Source organism: Eumetopias jubatus, unplaced genomic scaffold, assembly GCF_037043125.1.
Source record: "Eumetopias jubatus isolate StellerSeaLion01/CBP00866 unplaced genomic scaffold, mEumJub1_p1.0 scaffold_13, whole genome shotgun sequence".
Classification (NCBI taxonomy): Eukaryota; Metazoa; Chordata; class Mammalia; order Carnivora; family Otariidae; genus Eumetopias; species Eumetopias jubatus.
This window is the reverse complement of record NW_028274819.1, coordinates 2469496-2491532: the sequence shown is the minus strand read 5'-3', so window position 1 is coordinate 2491532 and position 22037 is coordinate 2469496. Positions and strand designations below refer to the sequence as shown.

Here is a 22037-nt window from a genome sequence, read left to right as displayed (position 1 = left end):
GCTCGGAGATGACGCACACGGGCCCCGCCCGCGCCCTCGCCCGCCCCTTGAGGGGCCGAGGCTCCGCCCACCAGGAGCCCCGCGCTGTAGGATAGGCAGAGGCCGGCTCGCCGGAGGGAAGTCGCCGCCGGGGGCGTTTCCGGCCGCCGCTCGGAAATCGGGCGGACTCAACCGGTCCTCAGCTGTGTGTTCGTGCAGTCGGCGATGAGCGGGTGGTCGAGAACCTCGCGCGCCCTGCGGCTGTGGGCCCTGCTGCTCCTCCACGGAGCCGCGGTGAGCAGTGCGGGGCTGCGCGGAGCGGCCTGGGGCCGGGGCGCGGGGAAGGGACCTGCGGCGGCCGGGAGGGCGCGTGGAGCAGCAGGAGAGGCGCGGGAGCGGTCGGGGGGGGGGGGCGCCCATGAAGCGGTCCCGGGTGTGCGGGGGATGCTGGCACAGGTGGGGGGCCCGGGGCGGCGGGGTCGAGCGGGGGCGGGGTACGGTTTGGGAGCCGGAGCGGGCGGGGCGGCCGAGGCGCGTGGAGCGGTCCCGGAGAACCCTGCAGGCTCGGACACGCCGGCCGCGGTCTGGGAAGGGTCCCGGAGCCCCGTGAGGGGCCGCGCAGGCGCTGCAGGCCGCGCGCGTTCCCCGGGTGCGGACGGAGCCCGCAGGTCCCTCGGCAGCGGGCGTGAGTCACTGCTGCTGGGGGCGAGCCCTGCTGGCGCTCGGCTGTTCTCGGTGGCTTCAGACTCCGGAGAGAGCTTGCGGCCGGGCTTCGCTGTGCAGGACTCTCGAGGAGCCTCAGGAGCGCGCACGGTCGTGGAAACAGGGCGGGGGCAGCGGGGAGGGGCAGGAGGCTGCGCGAATTTTCGCGGGAAGCGTGGTCTTTAATTTGCTACAAAATCACTGTGGCTGTTATTATCAGCCATCGCACGTTCACGCAGAAATGGTTTGGTGGCGAGATGGTTCCATTATATTGGGACCAATGATAATATTTGATAACGTATCCGAAAACCTCAAGCGCAGAGAATCGGATTGCGGTGCCACGGAGTGTTAGCCTCAAACCACAGTGTGCAAGTTTGAGTGTCGCCGCCCCCCTGAGCGAGCTCAACGTCCACAGTCGGGCTGGGGGCTGGGGGCTGGGGGCTGCGGGCTGCGTCGTCCTCTTTCTGCCTGAAAAGGACAGGAGACCCCGGCTCTCCGCACCCAGCGCTCTGCTGAGTTTCCCTGAAGCCAGTTTGGCTAGAGCGTTGCAGTGTTTCTCCCCTGAAAAGGGTGTCTTTTCTGATTTTCGTGCTTTTATTTTCATTTATTGATTTTTAATTTTAATTTTATTTAAATTCCATTACTTGACATAGAGTATATTACTAGTTTCAGAGGTGGAGTTCAGTGATTGATCGGTTGCCTGTCACACCCAGTGGTCATTACATCTCCTGCCCTCCTTAATGTCCATCATCCAGTTACCCCATCCCCCCCATCCCGTTCAGCAGCCCTCAGTGTTTCCTAGAGTTAAGAGTCTCTTATGGTTTGTCTCCCTCTTTGATTTCGTTTCATTTTGCCATCCCTTCCCCTATGATCCTCTGCATTGTTTCTTAAATTCCACATGTGAGTGAGTCATATGATCGTTGTCTTTCTCTGATTAACTTACTTCACTTAGCATACTATCCTCTAGCTCCGTCCATGTCGATGCAAATGGCAAGATTTGTTTCTTTCTTTTTTTTTTTTAACGGCTGAGTGATTTTCATTGTACATATACCACATCATCTCTGTCCATTTATCTGTTGATGGACATCTGGGCTCTTTCCATAGTTGGGCTATTGTGGACATTGCTGCTCTAAACATTGGGGGCCAGTGCCCCTTTGGTTCACTACTTTTGTGTCTTTGGGGTAAATATTAGTGCAATTGCTGGGTGTAGGGTAGGTCTATTTTAACTTCTTGAGGAACCTCCATACTGTTAATCTTAAAAAGAGATTTTATTTGTTTTCTTAAAGATTTTATTTATTTATGGATAGAGCGAGCAGGGGCATGGGCATGAGTAGGGGCAGAGGGGGAGGGGGAAGCCGACTTCCCTCTGAGGGGGGAGCCCCACGTATCACTGGATCCCAGACCCTGGAATCATGACCTGAGCCAAAGTCAGAGGCTTAACCCACTGAGCCACCGAGGCACCCCAGATTTTATTTCTTTATTTGTTTTTTAAGATTTTGTTTATTTCTCTGAGAGAGTCAGCAGGAGCAGGGGTGGAGGAGAGGGAGAAGCGGACCCCCTGCTGAGCAGGGGCCCGAGTGGGGGGCTGGATCCTGGGACTCCAGGAACGTGAATTGAGTTGAAGGCAGATGCTTAACCAGCTGAGCCACCCAGGCGCCCCTTGATTTATGTGTGAGAGAGAGAGAGAGAGAGAGAGAGCGCAGAGCAGAGGGGGAAAGAATTCAAGAGACTCTGTGAGCTGAGCACAGAGCCCATTCCAGGGCTTGATCTCACAACCTTGAGATCCTGACCTGAGCCAGAACCCAGAGTCAGATGCTTAACCGACTGTGCCCCCCAGGCGCCCCTGATTTTAGTGCTTTGTAAATTCGGTCCCTGTATCAGTATCAGGTTGTTTGTTGAATTCCTGAGTTCAGTCCAGTCTTGGTGTTTTCCTGACCGGAGGGCATTCCTACCTAACACCTTCTTCTATGTGCCCTCCGCCCCTGGGGCTGCCTGTTTCTGCCCGTGTATTTGCCAGGTGTATGTAAGCAAATTTTTCCAGAGCACGTTCAGAATGAGATCAGCCAGGCCCGATGGCTTGTCTCTTTCTCTGTCGTCGTCATATTTCCGCCCTCCGCGCTGGTGGCTCCCAGATTCCTCGATGGGGGGAACTCTTTGTGTCCTGTGGTCAAGCAGCTTGTCTGGTGATGTCTGCAAGACCACATTGACGCACTGAAAAACTTGACCCAGAGAGCCTTTTCTTTCTTTTTCTCCTTTTTTATTGTGAATCTCATTGTTTTTTGTGGCGAATATTCCACCGTGTATATACACCCCATCTTCCTTACCTGTTCATCGATCACCGTGGACTCTCTGGCTGCTTTCATATCGAGGCTGTTGTAAATAATCCTTCCGGGAACACAGGGGTGTCTACGTCTTTTCACATGGGTGAGGGTAATCCCAGAAGTTGGATTGCTGGGTCGTAGGGTAGTTCTGTTTTTACTCTTTTGACGAACCTCCATACCGTTTTCCATGTATTCCCACCAACAGTCCGAGAGGGTTCCCTTTTCTCCACAGCCTCACCCCAACACTTGCTATTTCTTGTCTCTTTGATCCCAGCTCTTCTGACAGGTGCCAGGTAAAATCTCATTGTGGTTTCGATTTGCATTTCCCTGATGATGGGAGATGGTGAGCATCTTTTCACGGGTTTGTTGGCCATCTGTGTTGTCTTTGGAAAATGTCTTTGGACTCGGGTCCTGTGCCTATGTTTTAAGCTGGTTGTGTGTTTTTTTCTTAACGGAGTTGTATGAGTTCTTTGTCTGTTTTGGATGTTAAGCTCTTGTTGGGTATGTCGTTCACAAGTATCTTCTCCCATTCGGTCGATTGCCACTTCATTTTGTCGATGGTTTCCATCGCTGTGCAGAAGCAGAGAGCCTTTGATTCCATGAAACTTGGTCGTGCATCAGAACGTGTCGCTTGGTGCTTAGTCATGGTCCATTCTTCTGTCGGCTCCTTGTCATATGTGCTGAAACTTTAGGGTGGGGAGAATTTGGAATGTGCACCTTCTGGAAATTGCCTGCCAGCCTGTCTTCAAAGGAGCAGGGGAAATACCTCTCTTCTCAGCCTGGTTGCAGTATACCCACTGGGCTGGGCTCAGGGTTCCCTTCCCAGGCCTTTCCACATTGGGCGGGTGGTTGGTGACTCCTCTGCGGTCCCTCCCAGGACCTTCCTCTCTGTGAGGCTGGGGTTGCCCAGAAGGAGATGCTCACTTCAGATCGGTGACACGTTCTCGTTCACTGAAGGGTTAAGCTTCTCACAGGCGCTTCAGGGCTTCCCCACTGGAGACTTGGGCGTGTGCAAATGCTGGATGGCTGTGGTTCCCACATGCCATTGCACTTCCTTAGGGATTTCTTGACACAGAAGGGAAGGGGCTGGAGGGGCCTTGGGGCCTGAGGGGAGGGCAGAGAGCAGGGGGGACCCCTGGCTGGGGCGAGCCCCACAGGGGTGGGAGCATTGCTGCCGGTAGGCGGGCCTCCGGTGGGACCACGGGGAACCCTTCATCCTCTGCGAGGGAGGTGCCTGCCGGAGGAGGCAAGTCGGGTACTCGTGTCTGGTGTAGACTTAGGACGGCCCCCACGTAACTCAGGTCCTGAGGTGAGGAGTATTTTGATGTGGTCTTTTTGAAAAAGCAATAATCCATGCGAAAACCATCCATGCTGAAATAGACACATTTCAGAAGAAGAGAGAATGGGACCCTGCACTTGGCCCGAGCCTGCCCACCCGCTTCACATCCTAGTAACCCTGCTCTGGTTCCAGGAGAACTGCTCACAAAAGGTGGCAGCCGTCTGCTGATTCGAGTTTTTAAATTGCCGCATCATGTAGTTTTATCTTGGTTGCTGAGTTGGGGTGGGGGGGCGCTTACGTTTTGCCCCACCCTTGTCCTGGGCCTGGGTGCTCAGGGCACCCAGGAAGGGTCCCCAGCGGGCCACCAGCGGTACAGCTGAGACCACCCACCCTCCCAGCCCCACTCTCCTTGTGCCTGGGGGTTGGGAGCACCGGGTCTGGCATCCCAGAGCGGACACTGGGCTGAACTCAGGGCGGGGCTGGGGTGGCAGAGTGGGTGGGGCGGGGGTGGGGTGGGGGCGGTGGCCCCGACACCAGAGGGGCTGGGGGACAGAACAGGACTTTTTTGCTGTTTTTGCCATGTGAAGCGTCCCCTTGCTGGCTGAGCGGGTGAGCCCCACCCGGACAGAAGGAAATGGCCTCCATTTATGTTACTGACCAGGCTAAGTTCCACAAAGGAAAGCCGCTTTCCTCTTGAGATATTTTTTTTCTTTTTTACAAGGTTTTTAATTTTTCAGGTTTGATTTTGAAGTACCTTTGGACTTTTTAAGTTACCAAAATAGTCCAAATGGTTGTGCAACAGCGTCAGTGGGCTGGACGCCACCGTATTCTACACTTTCAGATGGTTACTTTTGAGTGCCCTGCATGTTAGCCTGGTAGAAAAGAAGAAACGATACCCTCAAAAAAAACCAAAAACCAAAAAACTCCCGCCAACTAAAATAGCACAGACTAAGAGCACTGGTAGTGACCTTGCAGACCTCTAGAGGAGGGTGCCTGCACTCGATGCTCAGAATGGGGGCAAAGGTTGAAACAGGTGCCGCCCTTCGGTCCCCAGCCTCCCGTCAAGTCCCCTGCTGTCCCACCCCCGTCCTCAGGATGAGTTGTTCTCGGTCTTTCTTCTCTTCCCTGATCTTCACACGCTTATAGAGTACTGACCCGTCCTTTAATAAAACGTTTCTCAATTTGGATCTGTGTGCTGGCTTTTTGTGAATAAATGTGAGTTTGGCATTTTTGGGAAAAATACGGAAGAGGCGACTTTGTGTCCTTTCAACTGCACCATCGCAAAAGACACATGACACAGGACATCGATTTGTTCCTTCCGCGGCGATGCTGACGTTGACAGTTCAGGTGGTGTTTGCCAGGTGTCTTCACAGTAAACTTAATATTTTCTCCCTCTGTAATTAGCAGGTATCCTGAGGGGCATTGCCTTTGAAACCGTGTAAATACTCTGTTTTCCCAGGAGCTTCCATTCACAAACGTGCATTCATTGATACGTTCTTGCCCGAGACGGTTATGACTGTGGTGTTGGCAGAGGGAAGCCCATCTAAATATGATTTTGTTCCTTTTTGTTTCACCCAAATTAAAACGTAGTCTGAACCGCTAGAAACTAAAGTGGAACCTCATCAGTTTCCGTGGGAAGGGGCAAAAAAGGGATGTGGAGACGAGGAATAAAAAGGAAGCAAAAGCCTGAAAAGGCGAAAAAGAATCCAAGAAAGTGGGGTATTAAAAACACAACATGAGATGGCAGAAGGAAACGTAAATCCGGTGGTGGTCCAGCACCTGCAAGTAGGAGGAACTCATTTCTGAACGATCGGGTTGGCGTAGAAGGGAAAGTCAGGCGAGCTGGTGTTTCCAGAGCTCTGCCTAAAAGGACGTAGCGCGGCTGGGCCGGGCGGGAAGCAGACGGGGTGAAGGTGGGTGGCAGGCTCTTCTCGCCTAGAGGTAGGAGGAGTGGGATCAGCACAACCCGGCGAGAGAGTCTTGCCGTTCTGCGCGTGCCAGCAGCTGCCGCGAGGAGCCGCTTCGGGGTTACGGAGGAGTGTCACTGAGCGGTCCGGCTTGCAAACCCCAGTTCAGCGAACGGCAAGGGTGCATGGCTTTAACCGCAGCGGTCGTGACATCGCCCGCATCCACCCGAGTGGACGCAGCATACACACAGCAGAAACTGGTGTAATTGTCTGGTGAAATCTAACATCCACGAACTGGGTCGAGGTTTTACTGTACCTCAAACGCCAGTAGACCGAGCAGAAAACAATCAGTAACGATGTAAAAAATCAGGACCACACCACGACAGGGCTCTAGTGTGTGTGCACGCAGGGAGCAGGTGCACACACTCAGATCCCCTGTTCCTAGCCAAAAGATGATGTGCTTTTTTGACACATAAATATGTAGTCACTGAACAGATGAACTAGAACAAAAGCAAATGGTCAGGGCACCTGGGTGGCTCGGTCCCTTGAGTGTCCGAGTCTTGCTTTCGGGTCAGGTCACGGTCTCCGAGTCGTGGGATCGAACCCGTGTCGGGCTCAGCACTCAGCGGGGCGTCTGCTTGGGATTCTGTCTCCCTCTCCTCCTCTCCATCCCCCTGCTCTTGCACTCTCTCTGAAATAAATAAATAAATCATTTCAATAAAAAAGCAATATTCGGGCCCAGACGATTCAGTTCTGGCTGGGTGGTAGGTTACACGGCAACAGTAGGAACAATGGGCCTGAGCACGTGTTTTGGGAAACGAAAGAACATTTTGCCCCGAGTAGCACTGCTCCAGATCTAAGTTCAAAAGCACAGAGATACGTAGGAAGTTCCCAACGTATGCTCCCCCAACAAAGCCCACCCCTGTGAGGTGGCAGGTGGTCGTCCCCCTGTGTGCTCGCCTGTGTCCAGCTAGAGGACATGTGCGGTTCCGTGTGCAGCAGAGTCTTCTCTTAATGACCCCCATCTCCTTTTTCGGATCGAAGGTGGCCTTGCCAGGCGGTAACCCCGAGTGCGGCCCGAATGAGTACAAGCCTGAGGGTCTCCACCTGTGCTGCCAACAGTGTCCTGCCGGTGAGTCCAAGGGGATCTTCTGGAGCTTTGAGAGGCAGCCCTCGCAGGCTGGAGAAGGGAGGCTGTGGGCCGTTGGAGCAGACAGAGCTGGAGGCTGGGTGGGGAGACTCCCTCTGGCTCAGGTGAGCGGACCGCTCCTTGGCATCTTGGCCCCCTTGGGGGGGGCTCTCCTGTGAATAGGGTTGTGGGCTTGTTTTGTTCAGGGAGGTCCTTCTGCAGGCTGGAGGACAACATGGGGATGCACGGTCAGGCCGGATGCTCCTAGCTGCCCTCCCGTTGGGGTGACTCGGACACCTGACGAAGGAGGGTCCTTGCGGGGCCGGGGCGACCACGGTTCTCCAGGCACGGCATGTGCGTGGAGGCTTACTCACCTTCGTGAGGATGCTCTGAATGAGCCCCATAGAGCAGGTGGGGGCCACAGGCCCTAGGTGCCTGCTCTTCCCACCCCTCCACAGCATGTACCTCATCTACACTCGCAGACAGATGTGCACACGCTGTCCGTGGGAGTTCCTTCACGGATCTCCTCTTTGCGGGGGCCGACCACATCCCTCTACCCATCACCACCGGCGTCACCCACTGCCCCACACACGCTCTGCCCCTGCAGGGCTCCCGTTTTGGGTACTGAAGACCCACACCTGGACCACTCACCTGACACGCTCCCAGCATACCTGTGTATACACCAGGCATGTGTGGGTCCGCTGCCTATGCGCACGTGCACCCGCACACATGCACAGCTCATGTGGTCATGAAGTAGACACAGGTGCTTCGACTGCAAACCTTGTGAACTCAGCCTTGTGCAACTTCAGGTTGTGTTCGCCTCCTCCCAGCCAGGGCTGATTGTCTCAGCTACAGCCTTTGCACGAGGCAGGCGCTAGACCAGGGGGCTCCTCTGGGCCTGGTCAGAGACTCTGTCTCGAGCCCTCCAGCGTTCCCTGTAGATGAGCCGGAAGCTGTCAGCCCACCCCAGAGGCAGGGGCGAACACACAGATGTTGTCGGGCGCAGGAGCCTCCAGTGTGTATGCTCCAAACCATCTCCTGACCTGTGTTCCAAGATGTCGCTGAAAGCCGAGGGGCACTAGGTCCCCAGTTCCTGGGACACTTGTGGCCAAGTGTCAGTCCAGAACGCTCCAAGGAGATCGTGGCGAGGCCTGGTCCTCCAGTAGAGGCCTGGGGATCGGGTCCGCTCTGGGCCCCCACCTCACCTCTGTGTTCCCCCCTTTACAGGCTTTTATGTCAGCAGGCACTGTGATGTAAACCATGGTGTTTCCAAATGTAGTCCATGTGAATCCGAAAGCTTCCAGTCCCACCCAAACAGGGAGACCAGCTGCCGGCCGTGCACTAGGTGTCGGGCGGGTAAGTGCGCTACAGTCCGGCACAGTGGGATCTTGGGGTTTGGAAACGTAGCCCCCTGGCCTCAGCTTGCCGGCGTTGCCCCAAACGGAATTACGTCAGATGAACACAATGTTAGAGCTGCAGAGTACCGATCTCGGGGTGTTCTTACCATGATGGTGTGTGCACCTGGTTAAAGAATCAGCCTTCCGGGAGTCAGGATCTTAGAGACACTCGGGGCAAGGGTCATATACAAAAGGTTCTCTCTGTTTCTATGTAGGAGCATCAAGTTGTTTTTAAAGATGTCATTCTTTAAAAAGATGCTGTTTGCATTAGCAAAGAAACGATGAGAAACTTTGAGAAAATCTAGGAAAGGACGTATAAAATTTATGTTTACGTGAACAAACAACGTTGAAGAAAGTCTACTTATGCAGAGAGATACAAGATTGTAAGTAAGGAGACTCTCTGTTTTAAAGATAGCAGATCTCTGTGAAAGGATTCTTCGACGATTCAGTGGATTCTGGGCAATCCCAACAGGATATCATCCTGCTGCAGATTTTCTTTTCTTTCCTTTATTTTTTTAAAGATTTTATTTATTTGACAGAGACACAGTGAGAGAGGAGGGAACCCAAGCAAAGGGAGCGGGGGAGGGAGAAGCAGGCTTCCTGCTGAGCAGGGACCCCCGATGCGGGGCTCGATCTAAGGACCCTGGGATCATGACCCGAGCCGAAGGCAGACGCTTAACGTCTGAGCCGTCTGGGCCACCCGCTGAAGATTTTAAATACACAATTTTTATTAAAAAAAAAAAAAAATCACAACAGGTATTTTCATGCAATCTAATGAGCTGACAGTCGTCAAAACTCTCAGGAGGAAGAGAGAGAACATGCTCCCTCTCCCTTGTGTTACGACTCAGTGCAGAGAGGCAGGGGGACAAGCGTGATGGTCAGGGCGGGGTGGACGGTTGGGCCAGTGGAACAGTGGACAGTGCCGTGGATGTGAACGGTGGCGTGTGGCCCAGGGACCGAGCCCCTCCCCGGGAGCAGGGCTGGCATCTCCGGCGCAGACCGCCACCCCCCCCCCCCCCCCGAGTCGCTGCCCGGGCAGGATGCAGGCCGGAAGCTCCCGCCACGCACACGAGTGTGCTCACGGTGCAGCTAAGGCCGCGTGGGGAAAGTCAGACTTTGAGAGCAAAATGTAAAGCGTGTTTATGCCCTGGTGGCAGTGGAAAAGCATCTTACGGGAGCCCTAAAAGTCAGAAACCTTACGAGTGAGGAGGGTACCCGTGACTGCTTTCAAACGGCCGACTTCTGTTCTTCGCAAGACACCCAGGTTTGGGAATTCAGCCGTGAATCCGTGGGAGAACGGATTTATGATACGACTCAGGGAAATTCACATCCAGAAGAAACACATCAGTCGGGACGTTTGAAAACACACTTGATTTAAGTGGAGACACAGACGCGGCCAAGACGATCGGACATCCGTGACCAGTACACACGTAAAAAGCTCAGGAGTAGATGGACAGACATGCTGTCCTCCTAGCAGATGGACAGATTTCCAGCATGGGGCCCAAAGACAGGGAGGACTCACCCCCAGGGACGTGCAGGAGTCCGTACGCTCTGGAAACAGTCTTGGCAGAGCTGGTGAAGTTGAAAATTCGCCAAAGCGGCTGCCCGACCACCCCGTGTCCTGATCTCGACCCGGGCAGGCGTTGCCCGTGTGTGCTGAGAGCAGGGGAAGCGTCTGCTGTCACATAAAGCCAGCAGCAACCCGAGTGTCCAGGGACGGAGAGCTGGGTCCCCCAGGGGCCAGCCCGGCGTGGGCTACGCGGCGGGATCCGGTCCGGTCGTGTCTAGCCCGGCGCGTCCGGTTTCAGGAAGCGCCAGAATGTAGCGATGGGCTGCGGAGGGCTGAACCCGGGCTGTGGATCTGGGACGTGGTGCCCGGCAGGGAGTGCGGGCCTGTCTGGTTCTCACCTGTCTGTGGAATGCTGTTCTTGGTCTCGAGCACCGTGGAAGGGCTCCGGGTGTGGTGGTGAGCACGGCCGCCGTGGGTGTTGCTGGAGGAGGAGGGGTCCCCCCGCCTTCCGTTCTCTCTCTGAGGGGTCCCCCCACCCGGCATCCCTGCCGGCACTGTGCTCTTCTGTGGGGGGCGAACAAGGTGAACGGAACGATGGGGGTGGCTTCTGAGCAGGTGGCCCCGGCCCCTTGGCCGGGATGCAGGGGTGAGGTCTGGCTGTTGGCCCCTCTCTGCCCCCTGCATAGAAGGGAAGGGGAGGACAGGTTCTGTGCTCTCCACCAGTGTGCTGGGCGCAGCCCGGTACAGGCGGGGACGGTCCTGGCCCCCGGTGCTGACCCTCAGCTCTCCCCCTTCAGACCAGGAGATGGTGGCTGAGTGCACACCGACCAGCGACCGGCAATGCCAGTGCAAGTTGGGGAGCCACTACTGCGACTCAGACAACTGCGTGGAGAATTGCTTCCGGTGTCGAAGGTGCTGGGGATGCGGGTGTGGGCCCCTCCTGTACGCACAGTAGCAGAGACCCTAAGCGCCCAGCAGTGGTGGAGACGGTGCAGACACGGGGGCAGTGACGGATCCATGCGGGGGAGAGCGCGTGGGGGCGGGGGGACTGGCCTCTTGAGCAGAGGCCCAGGGAGGGAGGGGGGAGCCATCGAGAGTTCCGGGGGAGGAGAGGTCTAGGCAGACGGAATGAGTGCAGAGCGGCGTGAACGCATCACCGTGAACGACCTGTGGCTGCTGACACACGGCCACACCCGGGTGGTTGTGAGAAAACCAACAAAGATGTGTCCTCTCACAGTCTGCAGACCAGAAGTCTGAAGCCAGGGGTCAGCGGGGCCGAGCTCCCTCTGCAGACTCTGGGGGAGGACCCTGCCTCACCTCTTCCCGCCGCTGATGTTGCCGGCACGCTTCGGGGCTCCTGGGCTTTCCTGCCTCTGCTTCTGTCTGCTTGAGGTCGTCTCCGCTTGTGTCTGTCTGTCTGCACCCGGCCTTCTCTCTGTCCTGGTACACTCTTCCCTCCTGTAAGGACAGCAGTCATGGGTGAAGGCCTACCGCAGTCTGGCGTGACCCCATCCGTCACGTGAGCATCTCTGCACACCCCCTTCCGAGGTTCTGGGTGGACACCGATTGGGGAGGACCTTCTGGGGACGTGGACAGTGGCAGGGCCACTAAAAAGATAGCTCGCCTTTCCTTTGTGAGGCACGTCATCAACTGACGTAACTCAGACCGTGTCGAACGGTAGCTTCCTGGACCTGTGAGTCCGAAGTGAGGACTGCCTTCAGGTCCGGTTCGATCAAGCCTCTGGCTTCTCTGGATTTGCTTCCATGTCCCCTTTTGCACGCGCTTCACCTTTGGGCTACCTTCTTTCTTGAGGGAGATCGAGCTGCAGCTACAGCAGGGCAAGTCCTCCCAGCACATGCAGTGCTATCCAGGAACAGAGGGACGCTCTGCCCTACCCCCCACACGTCACAGAGCATGGGACAGAGCTTTACTCCTCAGGGAACCGGTTTGGGCCAGGCAGCCGGGGACATGCCAGGCAGTGAGAGCCTGAGAGCTGGCGGGCCATCCTGCGAGCCGGGGCTCCTCCTGACCTCTGACCTGTGGGTGGTGCGAAGGATGTTTGGGGCCGTACCAGGCAGGGAGGATTAATGCTTTGGGTTTCCTCCCTGTGTCAGGTGTTCTGGACCTGTCATTTGGCCCTGCAATGCCACACACGATACAGTCTGTGCCCCAGAAGCTGGTACGGAGGCACCAGGTAAGAGCCGGACGCCATCTCTTCCTTCCAGGTCCGCAGACCTGCCCCGTGAAGGTAAGACGTTAGGCTTGGCACGCCTGGGTGCCATTCAGACTTGCGGGAATGGGCCGTGGGCTGGATTCGGCCCATGGGCCACGGTCACGGCCCTGTCTTGAGTGAACAGAATGCTTGGAGCCGCGCCGTGGCTTGCGTCCTAGGTTCCCGCGCCGGGGTGCGTGGGCCGACGGGGACGCTCGCTGCTGGCGTCCTGCCTGGCGTCCCGCGCCTGGCAGAGCAGGAGGGGAGGGGAACGGCTGAGTTCCGTGAGGCCCGCGGTTTTCTCCCGGTTAGTCAGCACCTCCTCCATCTCTCCTTTCATGGGATCCCCAAAAGCAGGCCAGGTCGCTGCCTTCAGGGGCGCTCGGCCGGGACCTGAGGCTTTGAGGCAGGCAGCAGCCGCGAGCGGAGGTGAGGCCCCAAGCCTTTGGGCCTCTGGTGCTGAGTGTCTCTGAGGGATTCTTGCCTACTGTTCGGTTGAGTCCTAGGCGGGGTTGCTTTCTTAGTTTTGATAGAGCGGAGCCCTGAACAACGTGGGGTGAGGGGCGCCGGTTCCCCTTGCACGGGAACATCCCCAGAGAACCCTTGATCCCCCCAAAATCTTACCTACTAATAGCGTCCTGTTGAATGAAGCCTCCGTGGGCCTGGACAGTTGATTACCTGCTATGTTGTGTGTTACATGTATCACACGTGCGGTCTTGTTACAGTAACATAAAGTAGAGAGAAAAGGGTAAGAAGGAGGGGCGCCTGGGGGTCTCAGTTGGTTAAGCGACTGCCTTCGGCTCAGGTCATGATCCCAGAGTCCCGGGATCGAGTCTCGCATTGGGCTCCCTGCTTGGCGGGGAGCCTGCTTCTCCCTCTGACCCTCCCCCCCCGCTCGCCCCTTCTCTCTCATTCTCGCTCTGTCAAATAAATCGATGAACCTTTAAAAAAAAAGGGTAGTGAGATAATAAGGAAGAACAGACACATCGATGGTTCCGTATCGTGTGTATTGAAAAATTCCACACGTACCTGGACCTTGTGGCTGATGTTGTTGAAAGGTCAGCTGTATTGGTAGAAGTGGGTGGTGGTTTACAAAATTCATGGATAGTGCCTTTGTGTTGTAAATATCTCCTCCTCGGCGAGTCTTCTTCTCTGACGGCAAGGGTGTCTTGGTGGACAGGCCCTTCGTTTTCATGTGGTCCCTTTACCCAACTGTGTCCCGTACGGTTGGGGCTCATGTCCTGTGTGAGAAATCTTCGCTCACCTGGAGGGATTCTGGATGGGTTTGCCTTCCTGTTTTTGTTCTGCAGTGAACCCGGCAGGGTGTAGGGTAGGAGGTCCAGGTTTGGTGTGTTTTTCCCACCTGCACATGCACCTGACTCAGGATTGTGTCCTTCAAAGACCGTCCCTTCCAGCTGTAGCCAGTGTCCCTTGGTGGGGCAGTGCAGCGAGCATCCCCGTGTGAGGCTGTCCTTCGGTCCCATCTTGGGGGGGGGAGCCCAAGTCCACCTAACTGCGGGCCTTGACGTCTGAGGCTCTGCGTCCAGGTCGTCCGGCTGCTCTGGGACGGTGGGGTGTCCCTTTACAGGCCAGCACTGTCTTGTTGATTTCCACAAAAGATTTTGATTTGTGTAACTTGCACTTTTAAAGGATACTTTAACACCAAAGAGAGAAGAAGAAATTAGGAAGGGCCTAATCAGAGCATAAAGAAAATCTTTGAGTCAGACTTGGCACCATGTGAAAGATCTGCCCTGTCGTCCATCCCTCCCACCTCCCAGTCCCGGCTGCCAACACCGATGACATCCTGGTGGCTGACCATCGAGGCTCTAATGGGACCGTCCTGCCCCCTGTGTCAGCTCTGTGATGTCACCAGAGTGAGACCAGGACACCCGAGTGGTTATAGCAGATGTCCCCTCGGGGTGGACCTGCCATGTCCCTCAGGCCACCGTGGGAGGGCCTTGCTGCCGTCAGGACTGGCCATGCTCTGCCTCCTGCTGGTGCAGGTGGAAATGCAGAGCCCGGCCCCGGGAAACCAGGACCTCCCTCCACTCCCCTGGCCATGCAGACCTCCTCCGGCTTCCGGCCAGCTGACCAGGACCCCAGGTCCTCGTCTGTGACACAGAAACCAGGAGCCTCAGCTGCCTCCCACTAGGGTCGTTCAAGACCATGATTAGTGGGAGAGATGGCTTGAGGCCTCGAGAGCCCACGGTGCCTCCTTGCCTCCCTCAGCGAGGATTTTCTGTCCTTGTCACCTGAGTGAGGAACGTGAGCCTGACCCGCTCCACCATTCTCTGTCTTGTCTCCTTCCAGGAAAAGAATTACCGAAGGATGTGTCCGTCCGTGAGCTCGTGTTATCCTTCGCCCTCTTGGCCATCTTCCTCATTGTGGTTGTCCTCTTCATGTACTGTTATAAGAAGAAAGGTAAGTAGGGTCAGGTCAGAGCTGGAGGAGCTAGCTCTGGGTCCCCATCAGGAGCGCCGAAGTGGACCCCCTGGGTTGGGGGTCCCCCGGGAGGCTTTTGCTGTGAATACACAGCTGTGTTGAATTTCTCCTTCTCATGTGTGAGCTCAGAGCTCTTTGCCTGCTCCCCGCACACAGGTCTTAAGACCCAAATCTCCGGGGGCGCCTGGGTGGCTCAGTTGGTTGAGCGACTGCCTTCTGCTCAGGTCATGCTCCTGGAGTCCTGGGATCGAGTCCAGCATTGGGCTCCCTGCTATCAGCGGGGAGTTTGCTTCTCCCTCTGACCCTCCCCCCTCTCATGCTCCCTTTCTCTATCTCATTTTCTCTCTCAAATAAATAAATAAAATCTTTAAAAAAAAAAAAAAAAAAAGACCCAGATCTCTGGGCAGCTGGCGAGACGCCGCGTTGGGGGTGCTGTGGGCCAAGGGGCAGGGAGAGACTGGCTCTGCGTCAGCGTGGGGTGCCCGAAGGGAGGAAGGGCAGCTGGGTGCAGACAGAGCCCCGAGGACGCTCACCTCCTGTGCTCCTTGCAGGTATGCGGCCTTGCTGCTGGTTCTTCAGCGTCTGGAAAGGTAAGGACGGTTTGTCCTCAATTCAGAGCAGTTTCTCCTCTCGCAGAAGTCATTGCCCCCACTGATTTCAGTTCTGATCGTTTCTCTTCTTCTTGGTATTCAGGAAGGCCGGACGGACCTGACAGCGCTGTAAGTATTGTCCTGCGGTTTCCCTAACGGTGGCACTGGGCTTTGGTGGCAGTCGAGTCCCAAAAGTCATCCGGGGTGGGTGAGTGGTGGGCACACCAGAGCCCCTGCTTTCCAGCCTCGCGTGTGCCTGCTTATTGGAGCCCCAGAATGTGCTGGAAGAAGACTGAAATTCTGTCGGTCTAGGGCGGGGTGGAAAATGAGGCTCAGAGTGGCAGAGGGGTGTGCATGAGCGTCCCAGGGCTGCCGAAAAATTCGGTGTCCGCTGGGGAGCACAAAGCAGTAGAGCCTATGGCCTGCAAGTGTGCGGGCCGGAGTCTGGCATCAGGGGAGGGGCGGCGGGAAGGGGGGGCTCTGTCAGAGGCGTTTGGGAGGGTCCTTCCTGCCTCCCTAATCGGGCTGGAGACCCCAGCGTTGTAGGGCCGAGGTGTCTGCCCGTCTCTGCTTCTCTCCCCGTGTCCGTGCGTCTCAGAGTCGGCCTCTTCGAGCACGCTCACCACTGGTGTAGGGCTCACATTCATGGAGTGTGAACTCCTGCGGTCAGGTCCTACGTGCGGGCGCAGAGCTCAGGCTGCGGACCCACAGGCGCAGCATGCGGTGCTGGGAGGTGGTCCCGCCCCACAGCCATAAAGCATGTAGCGCAATGGAGCCAGTCGGATGGATTGCTCACTTTTTTGGTGTGTACAAAAGTTGCGCTCACACCAGTGTAGACTGTTAAGTGTGCAGTAGCGTTCTGTGTCCAAGCCCAGGGTGCGCACCCTCCTTAAACGATGCTTTATTGTCCAGGCACCTGGGTGTGTCCGTCGGTTAAGCCTCCGACTCTCAGTCTCATCTCGGGTCTTGCACTCGGGGTTGTGAGTTCAAGCCCATCGTTGGACGCCATGCTGGGCGGGAGTCTCCTTAAAAGTTAAAGAGATAATTTATTGCTAATAATTGCAACCGGTCACCTGAGCTCCCCGGTAGTTGTTCAGGTTACCAAACAAATAAAGTCCTCGTGAAACAGTGTGACGTTCGGCAGGAATTACCAGGTATTTCTCTCCCCCCCGCCGCCCCAGTCGTGGCTTGGGAAGCACCTGTGCCACAGGCTTCCGTGTCCAAAGGACACGATTTTGTCCTTTACTCACAGATTGGCCATCAGCACAGTGAGTCGCTGCTGCCCCTGAATCCTGAGACCGACGGGCCTGCCCCTGACGTGGAAACGTCCTCGCCTTTTCGCTTGCTGGAGGAGGGGTGCTCAGCTGTGAATCCCGAGGCTGGGCCCCACGCAGGCCCCTCAGAGGAGCCGGAGGAGGGCGCCGAGCCGGCGCGGGCGGCGCTCGGGGGGAGCCCCGCGGCCCCAGAGCAGGCGCTACAGACGGCAGCCCTGGCCGCCCCTGGCCCGCAGGACCACCCTGAGGTGGCCCCCTCCCTCAGGACCCTGGAGCAGGTAGGTGACCCGTCTGGGGCGTCCAAGAATGAGACCTCTGCTTACTGAGCGCTGAGTGTACGCAGACCCCGTGCTCAGGGCTACCGTGTGCGCTCTGGCACAGCCCCTGTGTGGGTTTCCCGGGGCGGCTTCCTTGGCGGGGTGTGTACTGTCTCGCGTCCTGGAGGCTCACGGTCCAGATCGAGGTGTTGGGTGGCCTGCGGCCGCTGAGTCTGCAAAGCACCAGCGGGCCAGGCCTCTCCCTCGGCGGCTGCTCGCATCTGGCCGACTTCGGGCTCCAGGGCTTGCGGAAGCATTGCCCCAAGCTCTGCCTCCGTCCTCACGGCATGTGTCCCTGTGTACGAGTCCACGTCCAGATTTCCCCTTTCCCTGAGGACACCAGTCAGCATGGAGTGAGGCCGACCCTCACGACCTCGACAGGACTGTTGTCCGCCTGGACCCCATTCCCGACTAGTCACGTTGAGAGGTTCAGACTCAGTGTGTGGGGCTACAATTCAGCGCACAGGAGTCCCGACCCCACCTGCTGTCCCAAGGGGCTGTAACACCGGGAGGGCGCCAAGGCTCAGGGAGCGTCCTTGTCCAGGGCCCGAGGCTGGGACGTGCTGGACACCACAGCCCCCGGAGCGCGAGCGGGCCTCAGATCGGCCCGGCGGGCTTCGGCCAGCAAGTCCTGTGTGCCGGGCATGGCCTCAGTGCAGCCGGGGTGGCGGCGGGAGGGGCGAGCGCACACTGCGCCCCTGGATGGGCCGTGGGGGCCGGGCTCGCTCGCAGGACAGCAGTGGGCCCCATCCTCTGTTGTGGGGCTGCGTGGCCCGTCCTGCGTGGGACACCTGAGTTTGACGAGATGAGCAGACACCTGCTCCGTGGCTCAGGGGAGTAGGGCTCTTCCAGAAGCGGGGACAGCATGTGCATCGATGGGACGGAGCCAGGGTTTGGGGAATTCCAAGGCCCCGTGTCTGAATCCTGAAGGCAGGGCACAGGTGAGGAGTTAGGGACAGGGTCCCAGGGAGGAGATCACGCTGCTCCTGTGCCGATCGCTGTGGCCCCCTGGGGTCCCCTGGTGTGGGCGTGGAGGATGCCAGCTCTAGCGTGGAGACTGGGTTTCTGGGCCGAGTGTCCGTAGGTACCACTGCAGGGAGAGAGGGCTTGACGTTGTTCAGATTCCCTGCCGGCTCAGAGACGAGTCAGTAGAGACGTTAGGACCCTTGCCCATCTCAGCAGGAGGCCCGGGGGGTCCCTCTCAGCCCGTTCTTATTCCATGTTATGGCCGAGCACCCCTGCCCAGAGCGGGGAGTCCCGTGGGGGGCCAGCCGCGGGCGGGAGGCAGAGCTGGGGCCTGCAGCCGTCGGCCTGGCGGTGATGGGCTACCTGACCTCATGCGCAGGAGAAGTGGGCGTTGGGGCTGCCGCTCTCGGGCACTCAGTGTTGGCACTGACCTCCGCTCAGAGCTTCTCCGGAGTCCCCTCTCGCGTTTCCCGGGGCATTTCTGTGGACAGGAGTGCTGTCCGTTCGTCATTCCCTGGAGCAGAGCTGGGTATCCCCAGGTGACACAGCTCAGCGGGTACCTGCCCGCCTGCCCACCTGAGCAGGGGCCACTGGGCCGCCTCTGGGCCCCGGCCGTGTCCTGGGGCAGTGAGACCCGGAGGACACTCGTAGGCTGTGACCTCTTGGCCCCTGGTGCGGGACCTACTCCCTGAAGGCCTTCTCCTGTCCATGGAGGCCCCCCTGTCCTCACCCCGCTGCTCCCTCCGACCAGACTGTGGTTCGGCTTCAGCCACATGGATTCTTCCTTCTCCTGCAACAACGGTGTTTTCTTCCCTCCACAGGACTATGAAGCTAAGTATTTTGTAACAGATACATGGAATGACGGTACGTAGTCTGCATTCCTCGTTTCTAGCAACTGTTAAGGCTTCACCTTGTTTGGTGTGCATGTCAAGTCCTGCTGTCCTTGTTTCTGAGAGGGGGACACTTGCCTGCGTCAAGCCGCGGGCACTATTTTGCGCTCAGGAGTGACATTATGGGAAACATCATTTGTCAAACATGAGTTTGGTGGGGTTCATCGGCTTTGACTACCGCTTTGATTGGAAGATGCGTTCATGTTTTGAAGGAGAAATGAGTGGGGGGTAGGAATACTTGTTACAGCCTCGACGAGCAGGCCCGCTCTTGGCTAGGACTCCGTACTCTTTCAGGCGTTCATGGAGGATTGATTGAGACCTGCTCCATGACAGGTGCTTTTTGTTTTACATCCCATCTTCGCTAACAGCTGTGCAGGGCCACCCCTTTGGATAGGTTTAAGGAGACGGTAGTCTGAAACCCCAAGAGGTTACAAAACCTGCCTCTCCGGTCTCAGATCCTAACCACGGTCCCCATCCGATAGCTGGAGGCCTTGTCAGTCCTGTGCGTCTTACAGCCTCTCTCTGGGTGTCAAGGGACAGAAAAAGGGCAGGTGACCTGCAGCCGACTGGGGATCCCGTGCAGTTCCCGACTTCCCCGGATCTTTGGCTCCTCCCAGGCTCCAGTAATGAGCCATAGGCAGGGCGGGAGTCTTGGCCCCACCTCGGTCTCCCGGCATCTGGACCCGATTTCTGGGACATCAGCGGGGTCCCACAGGACCTCCCACCTTCTGGGTGTGGCGTGCTGGTTGGCGCCCGGCCCTGGGGCACGCTGGAGACACCTGTGACCTATCCCTGGGGAGCCGTGACAGCAGGTGCCACGCGGTCCTCCCAGAAATGTAAACAGTCCTCCTTTTTGCTTTTACTTTTTTTCAGCCCGGACCTACTATGAATTTGAAAAAACGATCTCTGATAAACACTGGAAAACATTTATGAGGATTCTCGGGCTGAAAGACAGTGACATTGACATGTGCGAATGCCAAAACCCCGGCAATTTGATGGAGCAGCATCACCAGATGCTCCTTTTGTGGAGAACCCAGTTGGGAAGGGAAGCCTCTGTTTTTAAACTGTTCGCTGCCCTCCATAAGATGCAGCTACACATGTACCTGGAAAATATTATAAACGGGTTAGTTGCCGAAGGCATCCTGGTCAGACGTTCAGAGACCTCAGATGAAACTTTTGGCACGGGATCATGTCCTTAAGCGGGATCCTGAATGGCCGTGATCTGACCTTCTTTCCCAGTTTGCATCTTACTGGAAACTTCTGGAATCCCTGATGGGACTGTGCACATTTTCTACATAGATCCCGCACAAAGTTGGCAATGGGGAGGTCAGTTCTAGGTGCCAGCAAGAGTGCTTCCTGCGGGGCCAGACCAGCTGTGGGGACTGCCTGTGACCAAGGCGGCAGGGGTGGGCAGGATCTACGTGGATCCCAGCGAGTCCTGAGGTGGTTGGGCAGGGAGCCAGGACTCTGCTGGCTACACTCACGTTGCCCAGCCCTTTCCCCAGGCACTGAGGCTGGAGCCCTTTTTCTGCTCTGATCAGTGCTTAGATCTCGGAGATCTGGGATGTCCCCATGACCTAGAACACGGTGTGCCTGTGACTGAGGTTCCCCTATGTAAGTAGGAGTAACTTAATGACTCGTTATTATGCTGTATTTATAAGTATAGTTAATATATTACATTTTTTTCTGTATTAATAGTTTTTTTAAAAAATATCCTTTTACTAGAGAGAGTTTAAACAGGGGGAGCGGCACGGAGAGGGAGAGGGAGCAGCAGGCTCCCTGCTGAACAGGGAGCCCACTGCCGGGCTCGATTCCAGGACTCCGGGACCATGACCTGATTCAAAGGCAGATGCTGAACTGTCTGAGCCACCCAGGCACCCCTATAGTTTTCTCTTCTCTTTTTTTTTTTTTTTTTTAAGATTTTATGTAGCTTAGAGAATTTCTGTGCGCAGGGGGAAGTGCAGAGGGAGAGATGCAATCCTAAGCCGACTCCCTGCCCAGTGCGGAACCTGACATTGGGCTCCATCTCACAACCCTAACATCAACTTGAGCCAAAATCCAGAGCCAGGTCCTTAGCCTACTGAGGCACTTAAGGACCCCTGTAATTAAGTTTTACGTAATAAAACTTATATTTTAAATCGTGTTTCCTTTTATTTCCGGTGGGTACACAACGTGGGTGTGAATCCTCGGCGGGGGCTTCATGCACAGAGGGCGACACGGACCCCAAGGCTGCAGTTTGCCAGAGGGAGGGCTCTGGGCTGAGGATCGGAGGCTGGAGACGCCTCTTGTGGTTTGTGGTGTTCCCCCCATTGCTTGCCTCAGAATGTGAGCTCCACTCCGCCCCCCTCAGCCCGAACACCACCGGTTCCTGGAGTTAGGCACAGATTTGCCCGTTTCTTCCCATCCAGCACCCAACCTCTTCAACTCCCAGTTACAGTGAAAGCCACACCCGCTCCGTCATCTGAGAGGTGGGTCGCCACCCGCTTCCTTGTCCACTTGTCCACCCCGTTGCATCCGTCTCCGCCTCGCGCCGGGCTCTGCTGCTTCCTGGGGCTCTCCCCGGACTGTGTGCTCACCCCGCTAGCCCAGGCCACCATTCACTATCCTTTGGACGACTGAAAGGCTTCTTCAGTCTGGCTGTCCTCCCGGTCTCTTTCGTTCGTTCTGCCACCCAGGGCGCTCTGAGCGTTCTAAAGCACAAATGCAGCTGTGCCCGGTCCTGTGGGAGCCAACCGTTCAGCGGCTCGCCATTCTTGACTGCTTACAAGATGCTTCCAAAAGGCCGAGCCCTGGCCTGTGCCTCAGGCCCCATCTCTTGCCAGGGCTGTTCTGCGCGTTCTGCACTAACTGGAAGTTTTCAGTGGCTTGCTTTCTGCGGGGGTCGTCCGCTGGACAGCCCTCTCCCGGGCACGCACTTCCCACCCATCCGCAATCCCATCCTCTAAGCTTCCTTCCAACTAGTCCTCCGTCCTGGCCAGCCCATTGCTGTCTCTGGACGGCCCTGTCTGACCAGCGGGCTGGGGCTGGGGCTGGTCCCCACGCCCGTCGGTGCAGTGCTAACAAGCACGAGTGCGCTGTGTCCTCGATGCCCGTCTCCCGAGGCCGAACTCTAACTTATCCCC

General features: G+C 56.8%; 1 protein-coding gene across 2 annotated transcripts; it reads left to right on the top strand.

The window, feature by feature from the left end:
- Positions 1–98: 98 nt before the first annotated feature.
- LOC114220186 (tumor necrosis factor receptor superfamily member 1A-like) lies at positions 99–21053 on the top strand. Of its 2 annotated transcripts, none has more exons than XM_028117865.2 (11): positions 99–273; positions 7233–7320; positions 8545–8673; positions 11022–11136; positions 12339–12418; positions 14747–14857; positions 15430–15468; positions 15572–15597; positions 16721–17020; positions 18847–18889; positions 19789–21053. In XM_028117865.2, exons 1-11 carry the CDS (start codon positions 205–207, stop codon positions 20112–20114), a joined length of 1326 nt encoding a protein of 441 aa, XP_027973666.2. In that variant the 5' UTR covers positions 99–204; the 3' UTR covers positions 20115–21053. The 2 variants fall into 2 exon arrangements, with proteins under 2 accessions (XP_027973666.2, XP_027973665.2); XM_028117864.2 differs by having other exon boundaries at positions 12339–12472.
- The last annotated feature ends 984 nt before the right edge of the window (positions 21054–22037 follow it).

What these genes read in the sequence shown, in the direction of transcription:
- LOC114220186 (XM_028117864.2), top strand. Translation starts at nt 205, where the DNA reads ATGAGCGGGTGGTCGAGAACCTCGCGCGCCCTGCGGCTGTGGGCCCTG. An exon ending in AATTGCTTCCGGTGTCGAAG is followed by an intron (nt 11,137 to 12,338) that starts GTGCTGGGGATG and finishes TCCCTGTGTCAG; the next exon opens with GTGTTCTGGACCTGTCATTT. An exon ending in CGCAGACCTGCCCCGTGAAG is followed by an intron (nt 12,473 to 14,746) that starts GTAAGACGTTAG and finishes GTCTCCTTCCAG; the next exon opens with GAAAAGAATTACCGAAGGAT.